Raw genomic sequence first — 20,872 nt, 5'->3', positions numbered from 1 at the left:
CATGAAGGAAACACTTAACATGACTTTTGGCGCTCAATCTGCTTTGTGGTTGGTCTGAATCCTTTTGTGTGTGTGTGTGTGTGTGTGTGTGTGTGTGTGTGTGTGTGTGTGTGTGTGTGTGTGTGTGTGTGTGTGTGTGTGTGTGTGTGTGTGTTCGTTCTCTGGCCTCTGCAGACCACACACACACTGGTTTTAGCTGCTAGCACACTGAGCACCATGGAGAGCGATTGCATAACCAATGACAGGCCTCAGCAGCTGATGCATAATCAGGACAACTGTCCTGGTGCTGCTGATACAGTAGATAACAGAGGAGATGGCTGGACAGGGAATACAGGGGGTGGGGTGGGGGGGTCACAGGTTGGTTAACTACATGTCAGACTCTTGATGATATTTCAAAAAGCAAAGCTTGTCACAGCCTTTTATTCCCTTTATGTAAAGACATCAGTGACGCTGCCGCGCCGAGTAAAAGGTTATTTAAAGCAGCAGAGGCTGACTGTTCTGCACATCCTGCAAGAAATTTTTGCATTATAACTTGTTTCCAATTGATGCAACAGAATCCATTTAGTCATCACTTGATTCCCCTGCAGGAATTCTTAGGATAATTAAAAAATCATGGTTTATCTTACCAAATATCAGTTCTATATCAATTCCCATCTAAACCCTAAGTTGTCATCTTTACTCATTCTCCTCATTACTACTAAATTTCTACTTTTTTCATCTGGTGGTTTTCTTTTAATTGGGCTTGAATCCTGATTTCCTCGAGCGCTGCCGTGTCTTCAGTTAGTGAATTAAATACCTTCGTATTCATCCCCAGGAATGGATTTTTTTAAATTATTTTTTTATTTTGTCTTTAACTCGACCCTTAAACAATAATTAACCAACCTCGTTGCCAAATATGGATTGGGCTTCTGACTTTGCTTGTGTTGCTGCGAGTTCGTGTTTATTCTATGCTGGTATTTACAGCTGGCGCAGTAAATTTCAGTCCTGTAAAATGTTATCCAAACAATGCCAAGAACAGTGCTGGAAAAAGTGACACTTTCTCAACACGTTGGCTGGATTGAAGTCACGGCGGTAGATGAAAGATGACAGAGACTTTACAACCGGGGCCCTAAACTGGGAAAGTTCATTTAAAGCTTAAAAAAAAAAAGATAGACGTCATTGTCATTTACTGAAAGCTAGAAGCCATCATGACTGTCGATTGGATAAACACCGCACAAACATGCTTGATTAACTTGTTTGCTCTGAATCAATAGGACTGCAGCTCCCCACTGAAGTCCTGGTAAGCTCATCAATAGCAGTGAAGAATGAACACACCTAATGACAGCATCACGTTCAATTCAGTTCCAAGTTGACAGAGGAAAAAATGGAAATCTCACTATGATTAAGTGTCTCAGGGTGGTGGTGCGTTCAAGAGCAGCTAACAAGTACAGTAATTTATTGTTTAGAAGTGGACTTTCAGATAAAATAGAATGTCTTTAGTGGAGCTTTGTGGTGTAATTGTAATAACAATAATCAACATGTTCAGTCGTGCTGCTTTGGGAGTGTTCATGTATCTGTGAGCAGTCAATAAAAGTCATTAAAACTTAAATTAAATATATGGCAGAATGCAGTAATATTGATTACAGAGGCACCAGCAGTCATCAAAGGAGGCTTGGCAAGATGAGCGGTCGCTTAGCAACAGAGATGATTAGGTTAAAGCCACCCTTTCTTAAAGGGACAGGTCACCCCACCCAGGATTAGCTAAAATTTACAGACGCAGGAATTCACAGGTCGAAAAGCGCAACAAGTAAAGTTTCAAGATATAGCACAAAATTTAAAGTTCTAAAAATGAACTGACCTTTGTCACGGATTTTTTTTTGTTTTTGTTTTTGCCATTACTATTTTTTCAGAAGACTTGCTTGCGTCAGAGCTGCAGACAGCTAACTGGTCAAAGTCTGATGTCAGCAAAAAAATGGAATGGAGCAATCATGTCAGATTTACATCTTAGATGTTAGTTTTGACAAATAGGACGAATATGATACGATACAATAAAATACATTATAATACGATACTGTACGATACGATACAATACTATATATGATAAGATGCTACGATAAAAGATACGATACATTACCATGATGGGATACAATATGATACGATACCATGATATGATAAAATGACACAATACGTTACGATACAATGCAATACAAGACGACGGTGAGACACATTACAATGATGAGATACGATATATGACGGGATATTATGTGATACAATGATCTGATACCATGACACGATACAATAAGATGATAAAATAAGGTGATACAATAAGACACAATGGGAGGTGGGGTTTTTTAATATACATGGAGCACTTAAAGCATAAAGAAATAAAAACAGATATCTTGTAGATTTCAAATCATTCCCATCATCATCATTTCCTTCACTTGAAGACAATCAAACCACGGCAGAGAGAGGAAGCCTTTACCAGGCTGGAATTCTACAGGAACACCTTATATAAGAGTCACACGTTCAGCTGGGATATGTGTGTACAGTACAGGTGAGCACGGCTGAGCGATCATGAATAATTCTACGGTCGGGTCGGTTTGGACAGTCGACCCGGAGCTGGGGGAGTTGGAGGGCTTCTTTAACAAGCTGCGACCGATTTGCACAGCTGACCATGTGACTCCTCTAAGATGAGGTGCGTGCCATAAAGTGCTCCCCTGTCACATCTCCTCTCCTGCAGGTCCAGCCTCACATCACTGCAGGTTGTCAATCAAATGTTTCCAGGCCATTCAGCATGAAATGATGATGATGCACATGAGCGCTCATGATTTTTTTATGGTGGCCACAGATGCTGAGACTCTCATCTATACCCATACTGCACTTAAAGAACTGCAGTATGGGTATAGATGAAGTTTGGCAAATATTTTTGCAGTACTTTGAATTATTCTCAGGACATTCTTGTGATATCCTTGGCGAATACATTTCTGTGTCACATGTTTTTTCCCAGTTCTGGTTCAATCATAGTATTTACAATGAACTTTAAATCCAAAGAATGTTAAATCCAAGTGGAAAAATAAAGGGTAAGATTGTTGGAACTAAATGTTTTACATTTACTCTTTTACACAAATGGCTTTTTCCCTAATTTTTTTCCCAAACTTTAAAATCAAGGCATACTTCCTGTTTCCAGCAGGGGGTGCTGTCATTCATACTGTAATAAAAGTAAAATACCTGTACAGTACCAGTATATCCAACATACTGGATGGAATTTGGTGCAAGTGCCTTTGTAGCACAGATTGTGGGGGTAGTTGCAAATATTCAAACACACTTATCAAGTAGACAAACAACACAGCGCTTACAGGAATATTTGCCTATCCATCAGCCATGGGAACCATGAGTTTAAAGGTCAACAATGGAAATCAAAGGAGCAGGACCACAGACCAGTGTCGTTTCAGACCACTATAACTTCATTTGAAGAGGTTTCTCCAGGCAACAGTATCGACTCCACAGCCCGCCAATCCATCGAAAGCAACTTGGATTAAATGTCAAATGACGTCTGTGAGGACTTGAACTGAAAACAAGCCACATCCGATGGAGACCTTAAATCACAGGACAACTAGAACTTCTTGGAAAATGGCACGGAGTGAAAAAACAGACTATAATCCCAGAAGACCAAGAGCTAGGAGATTGTTTCCCAGATTCTTCACAATGAAAAGCTTTTTAAATGTCATGGACATCGTCACAAAAAGGTTCCGCCATAACTTGTTAAAAGGATCTATAGTTAGATAACCATCACCAGTTTTATTATTACCATGGGTTCTCTGCAGTACAGTATACAGGAAATAAACTTTGAGGCATCAGGAGAGAGAACACTGTACATTTCTCTACTATTATACATAACTGCGGTCCCATGTTGAATTTCACATTCTTTATGGTCTTTAACGCCCCCTGTTGTTCATGTACGTTAATGTCAGTCCTTGTCAGAGTCGGATTTTATTTTCTCTAGAAATAAACACGCTATACAATTGAAATATTCGTTTTTGTAAAGATTTGTGTTGCATATTCCCTCATTTGTTGCATATTTTTTAAGTAAAGGGTAACTACTTGAAACATAACATACATATTCTTAATATATTCTTAATATTCTTTATATTGTATATTCTTTTTCCTGGTTTTAATCAGGGACAATGTTATTTAAGTGACCTGGATTGGTAGTAGTGACAAAAATAAACACCTGCAGTGTTTAAAAGCATGATAAGGTCAGATGATGTAATAGATATTTCTGTTTTCCATACCAGTCATAAAGATTATTGCAGCAACAGGTTTACACTTGAATATGATTAAAGTCACTTTATATATAAATATGTCCACTGGGAATGATGCTAAACACAATCCTGTCATAACATTTGGAGCTGCTACACAAACACAGAGTGAAAATGTCTTTACTCAAGTGTTTTAATGGATCCATATTGTCACGTGATGTGACGTAAACTCATGGATAAGTATCTGCTGTCAGTCAACCAAGGATTTTTTTTTTTTATTCTTTGACTTTATGCTTTAAAAAGCTAATATTGTCATTGAGAATGCAGCAGAAAGTTAATTGTGGAGTAATAAACCCCCTAAAAAACAACCTGATCTCTGACCCCTGTCTGTTAGTTTATCATGTCATGCTGCCTTTAATGACCCACCCGAAAGTCGGGCTTTGTTGTCCTTGATGAGGCCCATCATTTCTTTTGATTGTGTGTATGCAGATAAGATATGCCAGATCATTTATCAATCAATCAATCAATCAATCAATGTTCATTTATATAGCGCTTAAACACATCCAATTTCCACATAATAATGTGAAGAACTCAGTTTAGATTTGAATAAATCTACATTCAATACCTCACTACATTTCCATGACAACTCTGCAATCAATCACTGTTTTAATGAAAGTTAGCAAAAACAAAAGAACACAAAGGTCTTAGTTTAGATTTCGCTGCACTACTGTTCTACCTCATGTTTTTTTTAAAAAGTGCAAAATTAACAAAACAACCTTACTAATTTCACGCTCAGGAATATACTTTATTTTGCTAAAAATGCACTCTGTGGAAATGTGTGATTAAAATCACATTAATTGTAAAGTATTGGTTTAATGTTTCATCCTCATACTTCATGTGCTTTTTTAACTTCATAACATTTCATTTTACATTATCATATATAACAAATATCTGTCAATATAGGAAGTACAGCAATAAAAAAATGTGAGTGAAAACCTTAAATACAGCACAATCAATTACATTTCCTGTGTTTGATGTTTTAATGACGTGTTGATTAAGTACATGTATGTTTATCTCTCCTTTCAGATTGACTAATCCTATCATTTCTGATTGTCTTGAACGCAGCACGTGTCGCTGACCGGAGCTGTCATGTGGTGTTCAAGGCGGAGAAAACGAGAGCGTAAATAAGAGCGCTGGGTCGGCGGCGGTGGTCTGCTCTCGGCCGGTCTCCCCTCCACACGTACAAGAATGAATTGGACGAGATATCAGCTGTTCCTGGCGGGGCTGATGCTCATCACCGGCTCCATCAACACGTTAGCAGCGAAGTGAGTATCCGGATTTTATGTTTTTTACGAGTAAGATGGGTGAATGACAGCTGCTCTTTGCGCAAATAAATCTGGGTCAGCTGAACGTTTTACTTCTTCGCTAAATATTGGGTTTATTTAACGAGCTGAGTGACTTTTGGGGATTTTTTTTGTAAAATATTGACAATAACTAAACTGTAAGCTACTCCAACTGCTAGCTAATGACACTATTTAGCTACATAACAAGCTAATGTTAGCTTCCCGACTAGCATCCTTATCCAGCTAGTGTGATGGGAAGCTAGGTTTCCTGCTCGTCTCAAAGCTAATTTAATAATAGTTTAATCTTATTTACAAGAATAAACTTCTTTTAGGAGGTATTTTGGTAAGTAAAGAAATATTTAGACAGTTAAATTCAAAAGTCAAAGGCTAGAGTTATCTCAATAGAGTAAACAGGAATTGTGACGAAAGCTAACGAGCTAAGTTTTCTTGGAAAGTTGTATGAATGGGACGTCCCGTTAGAATAATAGGAAGCAGTATTTTGAGTTTAGTTTTATTTTTAGGACTTTTAATTAAAAATCAAACAGTTTATTTTAAGGCTGCTCATCATGTGGACTTTAAAACAACAGATGGTGGTTTTTGATGTGAAACAATTGCCCTAAAGTGTCTTTAAATGGCTTGTTTTTTTGTGCAATCAGATTATCCAAAAATAAAAGAATATTTAGAAAACTGGGAGAGTCTAAACATTTTAGAATTAAGGTTAAGATCATTTATTTTAGGTTGGTTTTTTTTCTCTATCTGATGTCATATGTCTTTTATTATCACAAGAAGAAGAGTCATCTTTTTTGTACTTCTCCAATAATCTGTGATGTCAGCTCTTTACTACCAGACACACTTCTCTCTACATCCTGTTGTGGGTTTTGTGAGCTGAGCGTTGTGAAGAGCAACTAACAGATCAAGTTTCTCTGCAGCGACGCCTTGATTATAACATCTGACACCAGTTGCAGCCAAGAAGGGAAAACATGGCAGCTTTGATTCAATCAACCGGCAGAGCTTTAGTTTCATTCTCGTATTCATGAGCCGACATGTTTTGCATTGCTGAAGTGCTGCGTCATCATCTTTCACAACCACATTCACATGACTGGGTCACATGCCCATCCATCAATGTCTGATTAAATGACAGTGCTGACTGTAGTACCCACTGACTTCTTCACACACGCCTCCATAAAATCATGTGACTATAGAGGCCTCTGTTCCTCCACACCTTTAAAATACAATCCCATAATGTGAAGCAGGTCTGACTGGCTCCAAATCCCCATTTTAGGGATGAAAATTGTTGATCCAAAGCAGATTTGTGATCAGTAGAGTCGAATTATTTAAATTCTTTTATTAGCCAGTAATCCCTTTTCCCCTGAGTTACTTGTAGAATGAATAAATACAGTACAGTCGTACCTTGAGATGCAAGTTTAATCTATTCCGTGACTGAGCTCGAAAGTATTCATGTCTCAAATGAATGTTCCCTATTTAAAATAACTAACATCATTTTAAGTCACAAATCTTTCTAAATTATGGGGGGGGGAATTATCAACCAACAGACATGCATACTCTTCCTGTGCATAATTAACTACATAGAAGTTACATAAATTATGGTAATGAAATGAAATGTCACGAGAGCACACGAGCTACGTCTTGACTCCGTTGACAACAAGTGGAAAAGAATGAGGTGTGGTCAAAATAAAACTAAGACTTGTTCCTTTTTATTAAGAAATGTGTGTTTGATGAAGGTTTAGCTTTAAAAAATGATCAAAATATTGATTTTAATATCAAAATAATTTCAGATTATCTAATCTTAGTGTTTCAAATTCTCATTTTGTTGTTCACTTTGTTTATTATTCATTAAATGCCCCTAACCTCTTATTCTCTGACAGATGGGCTGACAAGTTATCAGCGGAGGGTTGCCATGACCACAAGGAGCGTTCCTTCTCTCACCCGTTTGTACAGGTGAGCTTTTAAACCGCTAGCGGCGGGACTTCGTGTTGTTTCCTTCCATCAGCTACTTCTAGATCTAAATTTATCAGATTTTAGCTCAGTAATCTTTTAATAAACTTGGATTAACCTGACCTGCCCCCCCTCCAGGCCGTGGGGATGTTTCTGGGTGAGCTGAGCTGCCTTGCTGCCTTCTACATCCTACTTTGCCACGACCGACGGAGGCCGGAGCCGAGCGTGAACCCCGGCCGGAGCTTCAACCCCGTCATCTTCTTTCCGCCTGCCATGTGTGACATGTTGGCCACCTCCCTCATGTATGTTGGTAAGTGACCTTTGACCTCATCAGAAAAAGCAAGTAAGTATCTGCGGTGTTTGAAAGTTGAGGTCAATTCTGCCCCTTAAAGGCCACATTCAATGAGTTCGTTCACCTCATTGCCACCGGGATGAAGAGATTAACTCCTGTTTAAAGACAAAAAAGAGTCGGATGTGTTTTTTCTTCTCATGCAGCCTTTAAGTATCTCTGAAAAGTGTAGAAATGTAATGAAATTCTCTGTTTTCCAGCTCTCAATATGACCAGCGCCTCCAGCTTCCAGATGCTGCGCGGGGCCATCATCATCTTCACCGGTCTGCTCTCGGTGGCGTTCCTGGGCCGTCGCCTGATCGTCAGCCAGTGGATCGGCATCCTGGTCACCACGCTGGGCTTGGTGATCGTGGGCCTCGCCGACTTCTTCAGCAAGAACAGCAACGAGGACAAGAAGCATAAACTCAGCGAAGTCATCACAGGTCGGGTAGCGTTTTATTTCTTTCTCGCAGTAACTCCTCGGGGGGTGAAAGCGGTGAACTGAACGCCGCTGTTCTGCTTCGTCCTGCAGGAGACCTGCTGATCATCATGGCGCAGATCATCGGGTCGGTGCAGATGGTCCTGGAGGAGAAGTTTATCTACAAACACGACGTGCATCCTCTACGGGCTGTTGGTACTGAAGGTACGGCGCCGTTTCCCTCGATGCGTTGTCAGCTATTTCACCACATCCACATAAAGGCTGCTTCAAATCCACTTCTGCTCTTTCCAGGTTTGTTCGGCTTCGTCGTTCTGTCGCTGCTCCTCATCCCGATGTACTTCATCCCCGTCGGCGACTTCAGCGACAACCCCCGCCAGGTCCTAGAAGACGTGCTGGAAGCCTTCTGTCAGATGGGCCACCAGCCTCTGATCGTGGTGGCTCTGCTGGGCACCGTCGCCAGCATCGCCTTCTTCAACTTTGCCGGGATCAGCGTCACCAAGGAGATCAGCGCCACCACCCGCATGGTCCTGGACAGCCTGCGCACGCTGGTCATCTGGGTGGTCAGCCTGGCGCTGGGATGGGAGGACTTCCACGGCCTGCAGGTTCTGGGCTTCCTCGTCTTGCTGACCGGGGCGGTGCTCTACAACGGGCTGCACCGCCCCCTGCTGGCCAGGATACCCTGCTGCGCCGCTCTGGTGGAGAGGGAGGAGGAGCACAGCCCCGAGGAGAGGGAGAGACTTCTGGGTGACGGCCGGGTGCAGACGGACGACCAGAGCTAAAGCTGAACAGAGGGGAGTCCTGGGACCGTCTCCATGACAACGCACCCTTTTTACGTTTGTTGCCAGTCTCTTTTAATTATTCTTAATTCGTGCCTGATTTTAAGGACCTCACACACTAGAGACAAGGAATAAGATCCCGGAAAGGAATCATTCCTAAACTGTCACGTTCCTTACAGGAAGCAGCTGGGGGTTTTTTTTTGTTTTTTTTAAAGGGATTATGATGAACTTATAGTTTAGTTTTTTTCTCTCTGAGAGTGATAAAAAAAAAACTATCCCTGACTCTTATTTTGAAAGGACTCAGAAGAGGAAAACAGTAAAAGCACATGTTTATTGAAATTACTGACACACAAATTTAAAATGATCATGTTGCTTTCAATTCTATGCAGATTCTTAAATAGAATAGATCATTGTTGCATTTTAAAATTTTAAAAGCTGGACAAAAATCTATTTTACTTGTGTTTTATGGGAACTTTTTAAACTACATCTCATAACTTGTTTCTTCATGTTGCTTGCGTTTACATTTTGAGGCGCATTGATTCTGCCGTCAAAAGCTTTTGTCTCGATGTGCCGTTTCTGGTAATATGACCGATAGAACGGTCACGTTTATTGTCTGTTTTAAGATTTGGATCTCATGTTTGCGCCAAACTATTTGGAATCGATGGTGACGACAGTAATTCTCTCATTGATTAACCGGATCAAGCTGATTGCAAAAACTGTTGATAGACGGTACTTCTTTTTTTTTTTCTGATTCTTGCACAGATGGACACCCATCGACGAAACTGAGATTTGCACTCGTTATAAATCTGTTTAATAGTTTAGGGTTTTTGGGGAGCATGTTAGAAAAGAAAAGGGAACTGTCACTAAATCACACCTGTTGAACAATGTAAAGAGATTTACTCCAACCTGTGTTGACACAGAATCAATAGATGTAAGATTTTTTTTTACATTAATACATTTTAAAATGCCATCACTGTCTTTTTTTTTGTCATGCTGTATTACAGTATTCTGTATTATTCTGTAAATTAATCCTACAAAGCAACTGTCACACAAATTTCTGTTTAATTCATCTCACAGAATAAAAGCAGAAGGTGTGGCCTGATAAATGAAGTTATTTCTCTGTCAAAAACAGTTCTGGTATCTCTGAACAACCAGTGAAGGGTCCAGTGTCACCGATCCCGACACCAGCAGCTGACACCTGCCCTGACTTCCTGATTAAACCCAACATCCTCCCTGAAGACCGGCCTCAGGCTTCACCGGAGGTCAAAGGTTAAACGTAGGCATCCCCAGAGACGTGCACACACGACCCCCGTCCAGGAACAGAAGCGGGAGGGAGGGAAATGTGTTAACTGAGGAAGCACACATTGATTTCTTACTAATCGTAGCAGTGTATTGATTTAAGGTCGATATTTATGTCTTTATTTAGCTCTATTTAACGTCCGTTTGTCACGGCAGTAAAACAATCTGACCGCTAGGTGGCGGTGTTCTAATATAAATACAGCCCAGTTCCTGATTGGCTGCTGTCCTGAGGAAACATCAATTATGTTCTCTGCAGTAACATTACGGGTGTGAAGCGGGATTAGAAATTATATAACAAATATACATATGCTGTCGTCATGGCAACGTAAGGATGCGCACCAAAATCGGATAGAAACTTGATTAATTCGGGACACTTTTACAAACAATTTTTCTACAGATGGTGAAGCACGTTTAGTTTGGGGGAGACGTGATCGTGGAGCAGCTGGGCTGATCCGGAATCCGTGGATCGTGACGTGAAAAATCAAATCAAAACAAACCCGAGGAGCAGAAGAGGCTCCTGGGAGCCAGACGGAAAACATGTCCGGTAGCAAACAAGAGTGTCCCGAAGTGACCGGTCCTCCCCCATGGATGGATGGATGGATGGATGGATGGCCAGAAATATTCAAAGTCATTAAAAGTCCTACAGCTGTGCTGATTACTTCGAAATAAAAGCATGTTGATGCAGGTTTTCAAAGTAAAACCAATGCTTTTATTGCAGTTTCTCCCTTAAACACATTAAATTGATGATCCAGCCGCTCACTTCTCCGTCTCCATGACCGAACCGGTTAGCCCGAGCTGATGCTGGATGTTTCCCTTAATTAAAAATGACGTTTCCAACCCAACCCCTCTTCTGGATGACTTGGTTTTGAGCAGCTCTGCGCTCCTCGGATGCCAACTCGCCACCCTGCAGGAGAAAACAGCGGCCGGCCTAATGGTTTGTTATTATGACCTTTTGCGTTTCCATTAGTCCCCCCCCCCCTGCAGCATTCGGCTTCCAGCGTGGGATTCAAGCGCGCATTTACGCGCATGGAGCTGCGGAGGGGCCCCGAACCTGCCGCACAAGAGGCGGCTTTAATCTGTTGTAATGTAAACACGTGGCTCTGCGCGCAGATAGAGTCACCATCATATTTAAAAGCTTCCATTAAAGCAGCCCCTTTAGGCTGTTTACAGCTGGGGGCAGGCCGGGGTGAGTGTGATTAGTCTGGCACTCCAGTGTCCGGTTAATGACCACTTAATGTTTTAAACCGTCTGCAGAAGCCCGAAGACCACAAATGGAAATATTTTCCTCCCTCGGTCCCTCATATCGACTTTTTTATTTCTATTCAAATTTTTAAAAAGACCTATTTAGAGATGAGTAGTGTGCAAAGACAAGCAGCCAATCAGATTCATCTCTAGATTCCACAATTATCAAGTATAAATAAATATAAGCATTAAATCGACAAACTTTTATCTAATTATATTAATTTATATTTTGCAACAAAGTACTTATTTTTACTTTAACTGATAGTTTGACTTTCCTTTTTAGTGAAGCTAAATTTGGAGTGTGTTTGTTATAATTTGTTCAATTTAAGACAGAATTTTAAAAAATATTTACATTTTTTAATCATATTTTTCTTCTTTTACACAAAGTGTCCCATTACACACTCTGGTGTATTTTAATGTAATACTGTAATCTTTTAAAATGGTAATAAAACTTTCTTTTAAAAAAAAAAACTCTACAGTCATATAAACAATTTTTATCTTGACTTAAAATCTATAAAATAATCCTTGTTAGATTAAACATGCTTATAATATGGTTCCATTATAACAGTGCATTCAGTACTAAAACAAGATCCTGCATTAAGATCTATCAGGATAATAATGATCTATTTTTACATTTTTAATGTATAGGAAAAATAATTTGATCAAATAATTTGATTTAATTTTGCAACAGGTTCATAAAATACGTAAAATTCAGATTCCAGGTCCAATCAGAGAGAAGGTTCAGCATCTGAAAGCTACTGGCTGCATCCAGGATCCCATAAACAAGGCAGTGTTGTTTTGGATTGACTTCACACATCAGTCCCCCCCCCTCCTCTGTTGGAGCGATGGCACCGTGCCATACAGAAGGCTGTGTACAATGGCCCAGGTCCCATTAAATCTGCGAAAGTTCCTTCCTGAGGCAAACATTGCCAGAAATAGTCATCTTGGCCTGGAGCTGGAGTCTCACCGAGGAGGAGGAGGAGGAGGTGGTGGTGGGGGGGGGGGGCAACAATAATTCTCAGAGTAATAATGGAAATCGTTTGGTTCTACTGCTTCTGATCCAGGCGGGCTCACGGTCCGAGGTGCTTGTTCGGTTTTCCTCCTCTGGTTGATAAGGTTTCCTGGAAAACACTCAGCGGGCAATCAGACCCCAGCAGCAGTCTCCGCCAGATGCTTTCAGCTCCAGGCCGGCGGCTCGGCTTTGTTTGAGCTGCTGGGTGAGCAGAGCTGAGGCCTCTGCTGGGGTGGTTATATCTGATCGGTCGTTTTTATCAGCTTTAAACAGGAGGGGAAATAACAATCAGAACAAAAATGCTCTCAACTATGGCGCGGTTTGAATAAGAACTGGATTCTGGGTGTGTAATTCTTCTCTTGCAGGTAAAAGTTTTCATGCAGTCGTGCATTTAAATGCACGGAAGTTTCATCTGCAGCACTGAAAGTCTAAGAGGTCAGTCTAAGAGGTCACAGCATGAACCTCAGAGGTCAGGGGGGAAAAAAGTTAAGTTTTCTGGTTCTCAAGTTGTCTGCAAAACATTTTTTGTTACTGATGTGCTCAAAATTTAACAACTTCAATAAAACTTTTTCACTGTTGAGCTGGAAAATATGGATGTGATGAAATATTTCTCCTCCTTTCATTGCCATTCATAAACTTCTCATGTTTTTATTTAAACTTTGGAGCTGAAGAGTCACAGAGGTCAAATAAACGTCCGCTGACGGATTATGAAGCATCAGCTGAACTTCATCTTCATCAGAAGCAGCTAGACTCAGACTTGGTGAAGGTTCTGGTGTTGAACGTGGACCTGGGCCTCGCTGAAATGGCAGTAATCCTACCTGCCATCATTTACACAGCTCCACAGACGACGGGCGTTGGAAATGAGAAAACAGGTGAAAATAGTATCCAGCACAGCTCTGGCTGAAAAAGTCATATTTCATTTGTTCCGGGTGATTTGTGCACGGACCAGGTTTCAGACCCGGACCTCTGCATGAATGTTTGACACTTTCTGGTTGCAGGATTTCTGTCTGCAGTCGATGGCACGAATTCTGATGTGCACAGTTTACTGCCTGACGCCCTGAACGAGTGTCAAGTGTCCAAACTGCAGTCCAAAGTCAACTGTGTGTGTGTGTGTGTGTGTGTGTGTGTGTGTGTGTGTGTGTGTGTGTGTGTGTGTGTGTGTGTGTGTGTGTGTGTGTTCTCCACTCTCAGTGAGAGAATGAACAAGCTTTCTCCACGTTCCATCCCTGTGACACTATTTCTGATCATTTTTCCAACCTTTCTGCCAATAATTCAGACGTTGTTTGCTGAAGGTTATCGAGCACCAACCAACCACCGCTGGATGTGACGTCAGAGTCACGTTACTGGTGCAGGCTGCTGGTTTGACGTCTGGCAGACTGGGACACACTGACAGGCCGGCCTTAAGAGGCTTTCAGCAGCCCGGGACGCATTAAAGGAGGGGAAAACAAGTTGCTTCTTTGACTCAGAGAACTGCTGCCGGTTTGTTTAACTGTAATAATAATATCTTTAAAGGCTTGAAATGAATTAAATAAAAAAACATTAACAGCATGGGGAGGGGGTTAAAGTTAAAAGACTAGAATCAGGTAATATTCTAAAGAAGATAAAATAAAAAAACAGCCAGAGACTGATTTATAGGAGTGATTTTCAGACCTGTGTTTTAGTTTGTTCCACAGTTTAGGAGCTTACAATCTAAAAACATCATCGATTTTTAGTCCACTCAAAAAAAAATTGTATTTATTTTTTTGTCATAACTGTAAGCTGAAATAGATGTGAGCTGTGCACCATCACCGGTTCTTGTTTTTGAAAGGTACTAAATGCGTAATAAATATTTAATTCTCAGTCCATGCACCCCTTTTAAAAAAAAAAAAATCTCTTTTAATGACGCCAATTTCTACATTAAAGAAAAGCAATAATTTCCCTTGTATTCGTTTTTACAAACAAACAAACCTCCCACCCCCGGCTCGTCGGTGCGTAAAGTCCGCTTTACGCACCGAGGCTCTCTTCCCACTGAAGAGCCCATCAGCACCTGAAATAACTCCAGGCGTGCTGCGGCTGCTGCATCCTCTTCCCTGGATTGTTTTGACTGCATGACGGAGGGCAAAACGTGAAAATCTCATTTCTAAATTTAACCCGGAAAAGTGTCACTCGAAAACAGCATGATAGGAGGCAGTCAGGGTCACGGCCCATCCGCCCGCATCGAGACCAAATGAACGCGGCCTCTGAAGCCATTGTTCCTGCAGATGCAGGAGAAACAGGAGGAGACGGAGCAGGAGAGAGGGGGGGGGAGGTGTCCGATCAGTGTGAAGGCGAGGAGAAGTTTAAAATCAAAGTTAAAATGAACTAACACCGGCTTTTTTTTTAAATAATAGAAACCGATAAAATAAATGAATAAATAAAAAATTTTAAAAAAAGAAACGCTCTTTTTCGGGAATTTAAAATATTCCTCCAGAATCTATCAAAACTAATTTCCCTGCATGGAAAATAAGTTTTCTCCATTCCTAAACGTCGTCGTCCCGGGCTCCCCCCCACGGGAGGGCGGGGGGGGGGATGAAGTCTCTGAAGTTAATTGTGTTTTCGTTTCGGAGGGGAATAGGTTTCCTCTGTTTATTATGAGCGCGGGGACGGATTTGCGTCACCGTGCGACTTGCAGGTCGAGATAAAGTAGCACAAATATTGAAAAAGGGAAGTTCTAACAGTCATTATAAAATACCCCCCCTCCTCCTCTCCGGAAGAAATAAGGATTTCTTCTGTATCCTAAAAATACTAAAATAGCTTCTATTTCGGGGGTAAATCTAGCAGGAATATCCGCTCATTTAACGCGAATCACAGCCCATCAAAAACAGGATGAGCTGCAGCTTAATAGACCCCCCCCCCTCCGGGCTTTTGTGATTGCGCGTTCCCCCCCCCCCTCACGTTTAATCATTAAATATGTTATTTGTTTGTTTTTTTTTACAACCTGTTCCTCGTTTCTTCGGTTTCTTTCCAAAAAGCAGTAAACTGTTCCAAAACTTTCCTCGAAGTGGTTTGTAGTCTGGTGCGTGTGAGATTTAATTTATTTACATCCCAAAATAAAATTAAAAAAAATAATACACACCAAAATGAAGGCGGGTGTCAGTGGAGATAATGTTTTTTTTTTCTGTGCGCGCTGATGGGCGGAGGTTCTCTTTAAGTGATCAATCCATCATCTCCGGCTCAAAATTGGTCCAAGTGTCCCGATCATGTGTGTTACACATCGTCCTCGCTTACAAGGGCGTGATATGAGCCAAAGCGCAACAGCCATTGGTTCTTGAAGCAACCAATCAGTGTCAGCGGAGGAACTTCACAGTGGAACTGTAGGGTTTGTATTTCAGAGTCGGGAGAGAGTTTTTGGCACTGGCGCGCAGCGGACGGTCATCTATCCCCCGTAAAAACGCGCTCACTCTCCCTTTTTTTTTTTTTTTTTTTCCTACATGCCCTGTCCGTTGATGCCTTCTTCTGACACGCACTAAGACGCATTCGAGGTGATCGGGATGTATACGGCCGGGCTCAACCCGTTTTACGCATCCAATTTTAGCCTCTGGTCCGCGTACTGCGCGGGGGGCTTCGCTGTGGATTCGATGAAGAAACCTTCGTTTTGCATCGCAGACATTTTGCAAGCTGGAGATGCGGAGAACATCCAGGGTTCGTCGGCCCTCATGGTGCATATGGGACCCCCCCACCATCACCACCAGCAGCACCACCACCGCGCGCAGCAGGGCCACTCCGGCTCCTCGCCGCTGCGCCCCGCTCCCGTGGCGGCGGAGCCCTCGGTGTACGGCGCCAGGGTGAGCCCGGCGTCCCCCTACCACAGACACGGACTACAGCTGACATCAGTCTCCAGGACTGCGTTCAACTCCCAACAAGCTCCTCCGCCTTCAAGCAAAGACCTCAAATTCGGAATTGATCGGATATTGTCGACAGATTTTGATCCAAAAGGCAGAGAAAAGTCGTCACTAAGAGGTGAGAGGAGATATTTTATTACCCCAAAAAAGACCAGTGACGCTTCTAAGCGAAGAATACAAATAAAAGGAGTGTGTTTTTACGGCCTTGGAGTTATTTTTAAATGCTATAATCAAGTAAGAATGTCCCAGCTTGAAACAACAAATTAAAACCGCACATCTCTCATGTGAAAAGTCAGTTTATAACACTCAGAAACTTATTTATAGAGCAGTGAGAACGCAAATAGCCTCTTAATATGCACTTTAAGGAGCCCTGTGGGGACTCCTTAAAGCTTTTGCCCCCCAAACCAGAGAGGTCAGGGGTCAGGATCAGCTGGAGGACGCTTTCCAGGCACAGGCTGGTTGATGTTTCTAAATACCAGACCATTTATGTCCCCCCTTCTCCTCCTCCTGAGGTTGTGTCACTGCGATAACTCATCTCTCGCTCTGTAACAGATCTCACGTCCATCGTTAGCTCGAACCGTCAGTCAGGGATCCATATCCCCGTTCAGCCTGCGGCCAGCCAGTACTTCTCCATAGACCCCGGGATGAGCGACGCGCCCTCCATGATGAGTTCACTAGGCAGCAGCAGCAGCAGCAGGCAATCAGGCCAGCATCAGTTTCAGGACACCTTCCCAGGTAGCCACCATGTTTAGGCCCTGCAGCAGACAGGAAGCTGCAGGGGGGGGGGGGTCCATCTGGAGGCACCTGCAGTGAAAATGTGCTCCTCCATGCTTTCTGTTCTTCTTTTTTTTTCTTCATTTTTGGCTTCTAAAAACCTCACCTCCCCTTCGTGTCTTCCAGGCCCTTACGCCGTGCTCACCAAAGACACCATGCCGCAGACGTACAAGAGGAAACGCTCGTGGTCGAGGGCGGTGTTCTCAAACCTGCAGAGGAAAGGTCTGGAGAAGAGATTCGAGATCCAGAAATATGTCACCAAGCCGGACAGGAAGCAGCTGGCTGCCATGCTCGGGCTGACGGACGCTCAGGTGAGACGTAGATCCGGAGGGATGAAGGTCTCCTTCACGTCATTTATGGTGCATTTTCAAAAAAATTCCAGAGAGGCTGGACGAGGATGTTCCTCATGCAAAACATTTTTCTTTAAATTCCTTCACACTTAATTCCTTCACACTTCTAATATTAGGAATTAGATCCTGTTTTAATGCACACATCGATGTGATGTCTTTACGATGTTTTCCGATAGTTCTGCACGCCTCCTTTGAGGCTCTGCAGTCCCATTTAATTCAATCAATCAATGATTCAATGATTCAGGATTTGCAGCAGCCAAACATTTGAAATCTGGTTGGATCAGGATTGTTATTTGGCTCCAAACACACACCAACTCCTGAAATATGCCTGAATTTCCATCAGTTGTGCATCAGTCTCTTAGAATTAAGGAGATCGTGTTTAAAAACCCTTATTTTGCAACGTTAAAGAGAAAAAAATGGCACCTTTATCCGTGTTACATCAACTAATAAAACACACCAGTGTGTTTTCATCCTGGGTTCCCTCCTCACACTCAAAGAAAACACATTTACAGTGAATTCTGAACAACTGGCTGCAGATCCAGACCTCTAACTACACTTGCCAGCAGCATCATGACTTTGGTGCAACCTGAGGCGCCCCATTGAGTGACAAGTCCCACCAAACTTGAGCAACACTCACTCCTCTTGATGGCATTTCATCACACTTAGCATTGCATCAGCCAACCTTCAAGTGTCACTGCAGATGGAATATTTTATGGCTACTTTCACAGTTCTGTCATGTTTTATAAACTTTAAACAGTATTTGATTTTTTTATTTTTGTATGCTGATGTTTTGGGTCGAGCGTCTGTTTTTCTTCTTTTACAAGAAAGAAGAATTAGATATAAAATGTGTTTTTGTGCATAACAAATATATAAAATAATATGATTTATATCATATTACATATGTTCACAAATAATTTATTATCACTCTTATATTTTATCTGAATATTTAAGGAAAAAACGCAGGAGATTAAATGCGTAAAAGTCTGCGGTTGACGTGAATGACGCACAGAATGCGTGTAATAAACAGTGGCTGCGTGTTTATTTCCAGGTGAAAGTCTGGTTCCAGAACAGACGCATGAAGTGGAGACACTCCAAGGAGGCCCAGGCTCAGAAGGACAAGGAGAAGGAGCAGCCGGAGAAGAGCGCGTCAGAGGCCGGAGGCAGGGAGTCCAAGGAGCCGCCGGAGTCCGAGTGCGAGAGCGAGGAGGGCGGGAGCGAGTGCGAGTCGGACGAGGTTCCGGAGGAGAACCCGGACGGACGTTTGGACGTTTCTGAGCTCAACAAAACCAGCGTGATCATGAGCGGAGGCGCGCCTGCCAGCAGCGCGCAGGCGCCGGCCTCGGCCCCGGACACACCGCCCTCACAGATACTGATCTGATCCGAGAGCAGCCTGGAGCGTGAGTGTCTGAACTGTAACAGCGCGTATTTTTAATATCTTGGCAGAAGAACGGCAGTGATGTTTAAAGGCACCCGGAGCGGCTTTTTTTTTTTTTTTTACGCAGCGGCCGATTCCAGGCCCCGTTTAATTCCTGGGAAGCCGCGGAGCGACTTAATTCGTCGGGTCTGACCTCCGGTTTTAGCCCCGGACACGAGGAGCGCAGTTCCCACTCAATTCGTGGCTTTTATGACCCCCCCCCCCACACACACAAACACACACACACCTCGTTCTCGTCTTATAATAAATGATAAAAGCACAGCTTATAAAACGGGACTTCCTGCCACCTCCAGTGTTTCCTTTACTGTCGTTTTCCTCTCAAGAGCTTTTGGCATGAATCATGTTTCTCCTCATCTGGAGGAAATATGGGGTTGTGAATTTTTAATTATAGGTTATGAACCACTCGTCTCACGTGTTCATGGATTCTTTTTTTTGTGGATATATTGTGATATTTTGTTAATAATTTGCACTGAAAATATTGTAAATAAAATGTTTCTTACTATCAGATTATTATTATTATTATCATTATTATTAATATTATTTTTATTATTATTATTATTATTAAACCGTTGAAGTTTCTGGTAAATCAGGCGTCAGATATTTTTTGTCTGTTTAATTTTAAATTAAGTTCATAATAAAATATAAAATTTAATGTTAATTCAACATTTAAAATTGTTTTTGTTTTTTGTTTTTTTGCTTTTGCATTTAATTAAATAGATAAAAGTCTGAGCAGCAAGAAGAAATTGTCTTTTGCTCTAAAATATGCAACTAAATAAATAAAATGCTTTATTATAAACAGGAAACTGCAAGTGGGCCACTTTTAAAGATAAATAAATTGAGCAATCTGGGTTGTTTTTTATTCTATTAAAATAAAATCTAACAGCCTGGCTGTGATAATGAACACTATCACCTCACTAATACATTTGGAATCAATCTAATGAGAACTAAAAGGAGTAGAAAACTGAGCTTCTTCTTTATTTGGATCCGCAGACAAAGAGTTTAAATGGCTGAGTGGACCAGATCATCCCTCCCTCTTATAAACTTATACATCATCTCCTCCTGCGAGCGCCTTAATGTAACCCAGTCGAGTAAATGTCTCCAGCACCGTCGAGGTTCTGGGAGCGAGAGAGAGAGAGAGGAAGAGGGGAATTTATAGTTTGTATACATTAACTGACTCCAGATAGCAGCGGCGACCCGGATGAGTATATTTTATGTGTCCAGACACAGATAGCATCAACATCTCCTCCATTTATAGCGCCCCTCACTACTCCCTGTGCAGCCAGCAGCACCTCAGAGAGCATCGGGCCGTTAGGAGGAGGAGAAGAAGAAGAAGAAGAAGAAACGTCCATCCAGAACCGACCTCACCCCAAAGACCTGAAAGAGAGCGGCGTGATTCCTGCATCGGCCTCCAACTGCGCAGCATCATAAAGCTGTTTGAGGACATTCACTGCCATGATGTAATGACCCCCTCCCTCCATTTAAACCTCTATTAAGTCACCCCGTGTCTGTCAGAGTAATTATATTATATAAGAGACTATAAATCTGGAACACTTTCTCCAAGTTTCAGGTTAATTCTTATGACTATCAATCCATCTGTAACCACAGGGAGGGGGGTAATGGAGGCCGCCCCAGGCGGGCGAGGGGGCCGGACGGGGGTCAACGAAATCACAGTCGCTCATCATCTACCAGTACAGAATGAAGGGCACCACTGGGGTCACCCCATCTGGGCTGGAGAGAGAGGGGGGGGGGGGGTTGAATGTTCACCTTCATCTAATTTGGTGGCTCTAATCTGACGGGAGGTGTGAATGATCTGAGGGTTC

The 20,872-nt window shown here is 42.2% G+C and overlaps 2 protein-coding genes across 5 annotated transcripts; both read left to right on the top strand.

The window, feature by feature from the left end:
• The first annotated feature begins 5,425 nt into the window (after positions 1-5,425).
• On the top strand, positions 5,426-11,298 carry slc35f6 (solute carrier family 35 member F6). Its single transcript, XM_068342422.1, has 7 exons — positions 5,426-5,563; positions 7,468-7,540; positions 7,676-7,847; positions 8,087-8,308; positions 8,398-8,508; positions 8,596-10,356; positions 10,777-11,298. Exons 1-6 carry the CDS (start codon positions 5,487-5,489, stop codon positions 9,081-9,083), a joined length of 1,143 nt encoding a protein of 380 aa, XP_068198523.1. The 5' UTR covers positions 5,426-5,486; the 3' UTR covers positions 9,084-10,356; positions 10,777-11,298.
• A 4,473-nt stretch (positions 11,299-15,771) lies between these two features.
• Positions 15,772-20,545, top strand: hlx1 (H2.0-like homeo box 1 (Drosophila)). Of its 4 annotated transcripts, none has more exons than XM_068342615.1 (5): positions 15,772-16,611; positions 17,046-17,228; positions 17,394-17,578; positions 18,666-19,014; positions 20,332-20,545. In XM_068342615.1, the coding sequence occupies exons 1-4, from the start codon at positions 16,143-16,145 to the stop codon at positions 18,993-18,995; spliced, it is 1,167 nt and encodes a 388-aa protein (XP_068198716.1). In that variant the 5' UTR covers positions 15,772-16,142; the 3' UTR covers positions 18,996-19,014; positions 20,332-20,545. The 4 variants fall into 4 exon arrangements, with proteins under 4 accessions (XP_068198716.1, XP_068198715.1, XP_068198714.1 ...); XM_068342614.1 differs by having other exon boundaries at positions 20,308-20,545; XM_068342613.1 differs by lacking the exon at positions 20,332-20,545 and having other exon boundaries at positions 18,666-19,564.
• Positions 20,546-20,872: the final 327 nt, after the last annotated feature.

The sequence above is a fragment of the Antennarius striatus genome, chromosome 19 (assembly GCF_040054535.1).
Source record: "Antennarius striatus isolate MH-2024 chromosome 19, ASM4005453v1, whole genome shotgun sequence".
Lineage (NCBI taxonomy): Eukaryota > Metazoa > Chordata > Actinopteri > Lophiiformes > Antennariidae > Antennarius > Antennarius striatus.
The sequence above is the reverse complement of the archived record's forward strand: the minus strand, read 5'-3'. Positions and strand labels throughout refer to the sequence as shown.

Excerpts from the sequence above, each read along its gene's own strand:
- slc35f6 (XM_068342422.1), top strand. The coding sequence starts at position 5,487 with ATGAATTGGACGAGATATCAGCTGTTCCTGGCGGGGCTGATGCTCATC. Across the intron at positions 5,564-7,467 it reads ATCAACACGTTAGCAGCGAA|ATGGGCTGACAAGTTATCAG; the intron begins GTGAGTATCCGG and ends ATTCTCTGACAG. Across the intron at positions 7,541-7,675 it reads TCTCTCACCCGTTTGTACAG|GCCGTGGGGATGTTTCTGGG; the intron begins GTGAGCTTTTAA and ends CCCCCCCTCCAG.
- hlx1 (XM_068342615.1), top strand. The coding sequence starts at position 16,143 with ATGTATACGGCCGGGCTCAACCCGTTTTACGCATCCAATTTTAGCCTC. Across the intron at positions 16,612-17,045 it reads AGAAAAGTCGTCACTAAGAG|ATCTCACGTCCATCGTTAGC; the intron begins GTGAGAGGAGAT and ends GCTCTGTAACAG. Across the intron at positions 17,229-17,393 it reads GTTTCAGGACACCTTCCCAG|GCCCTTACGCCGTGCTCACC; the intron begins GTAGCCACCATG and ends CGTGTCTTCCAG.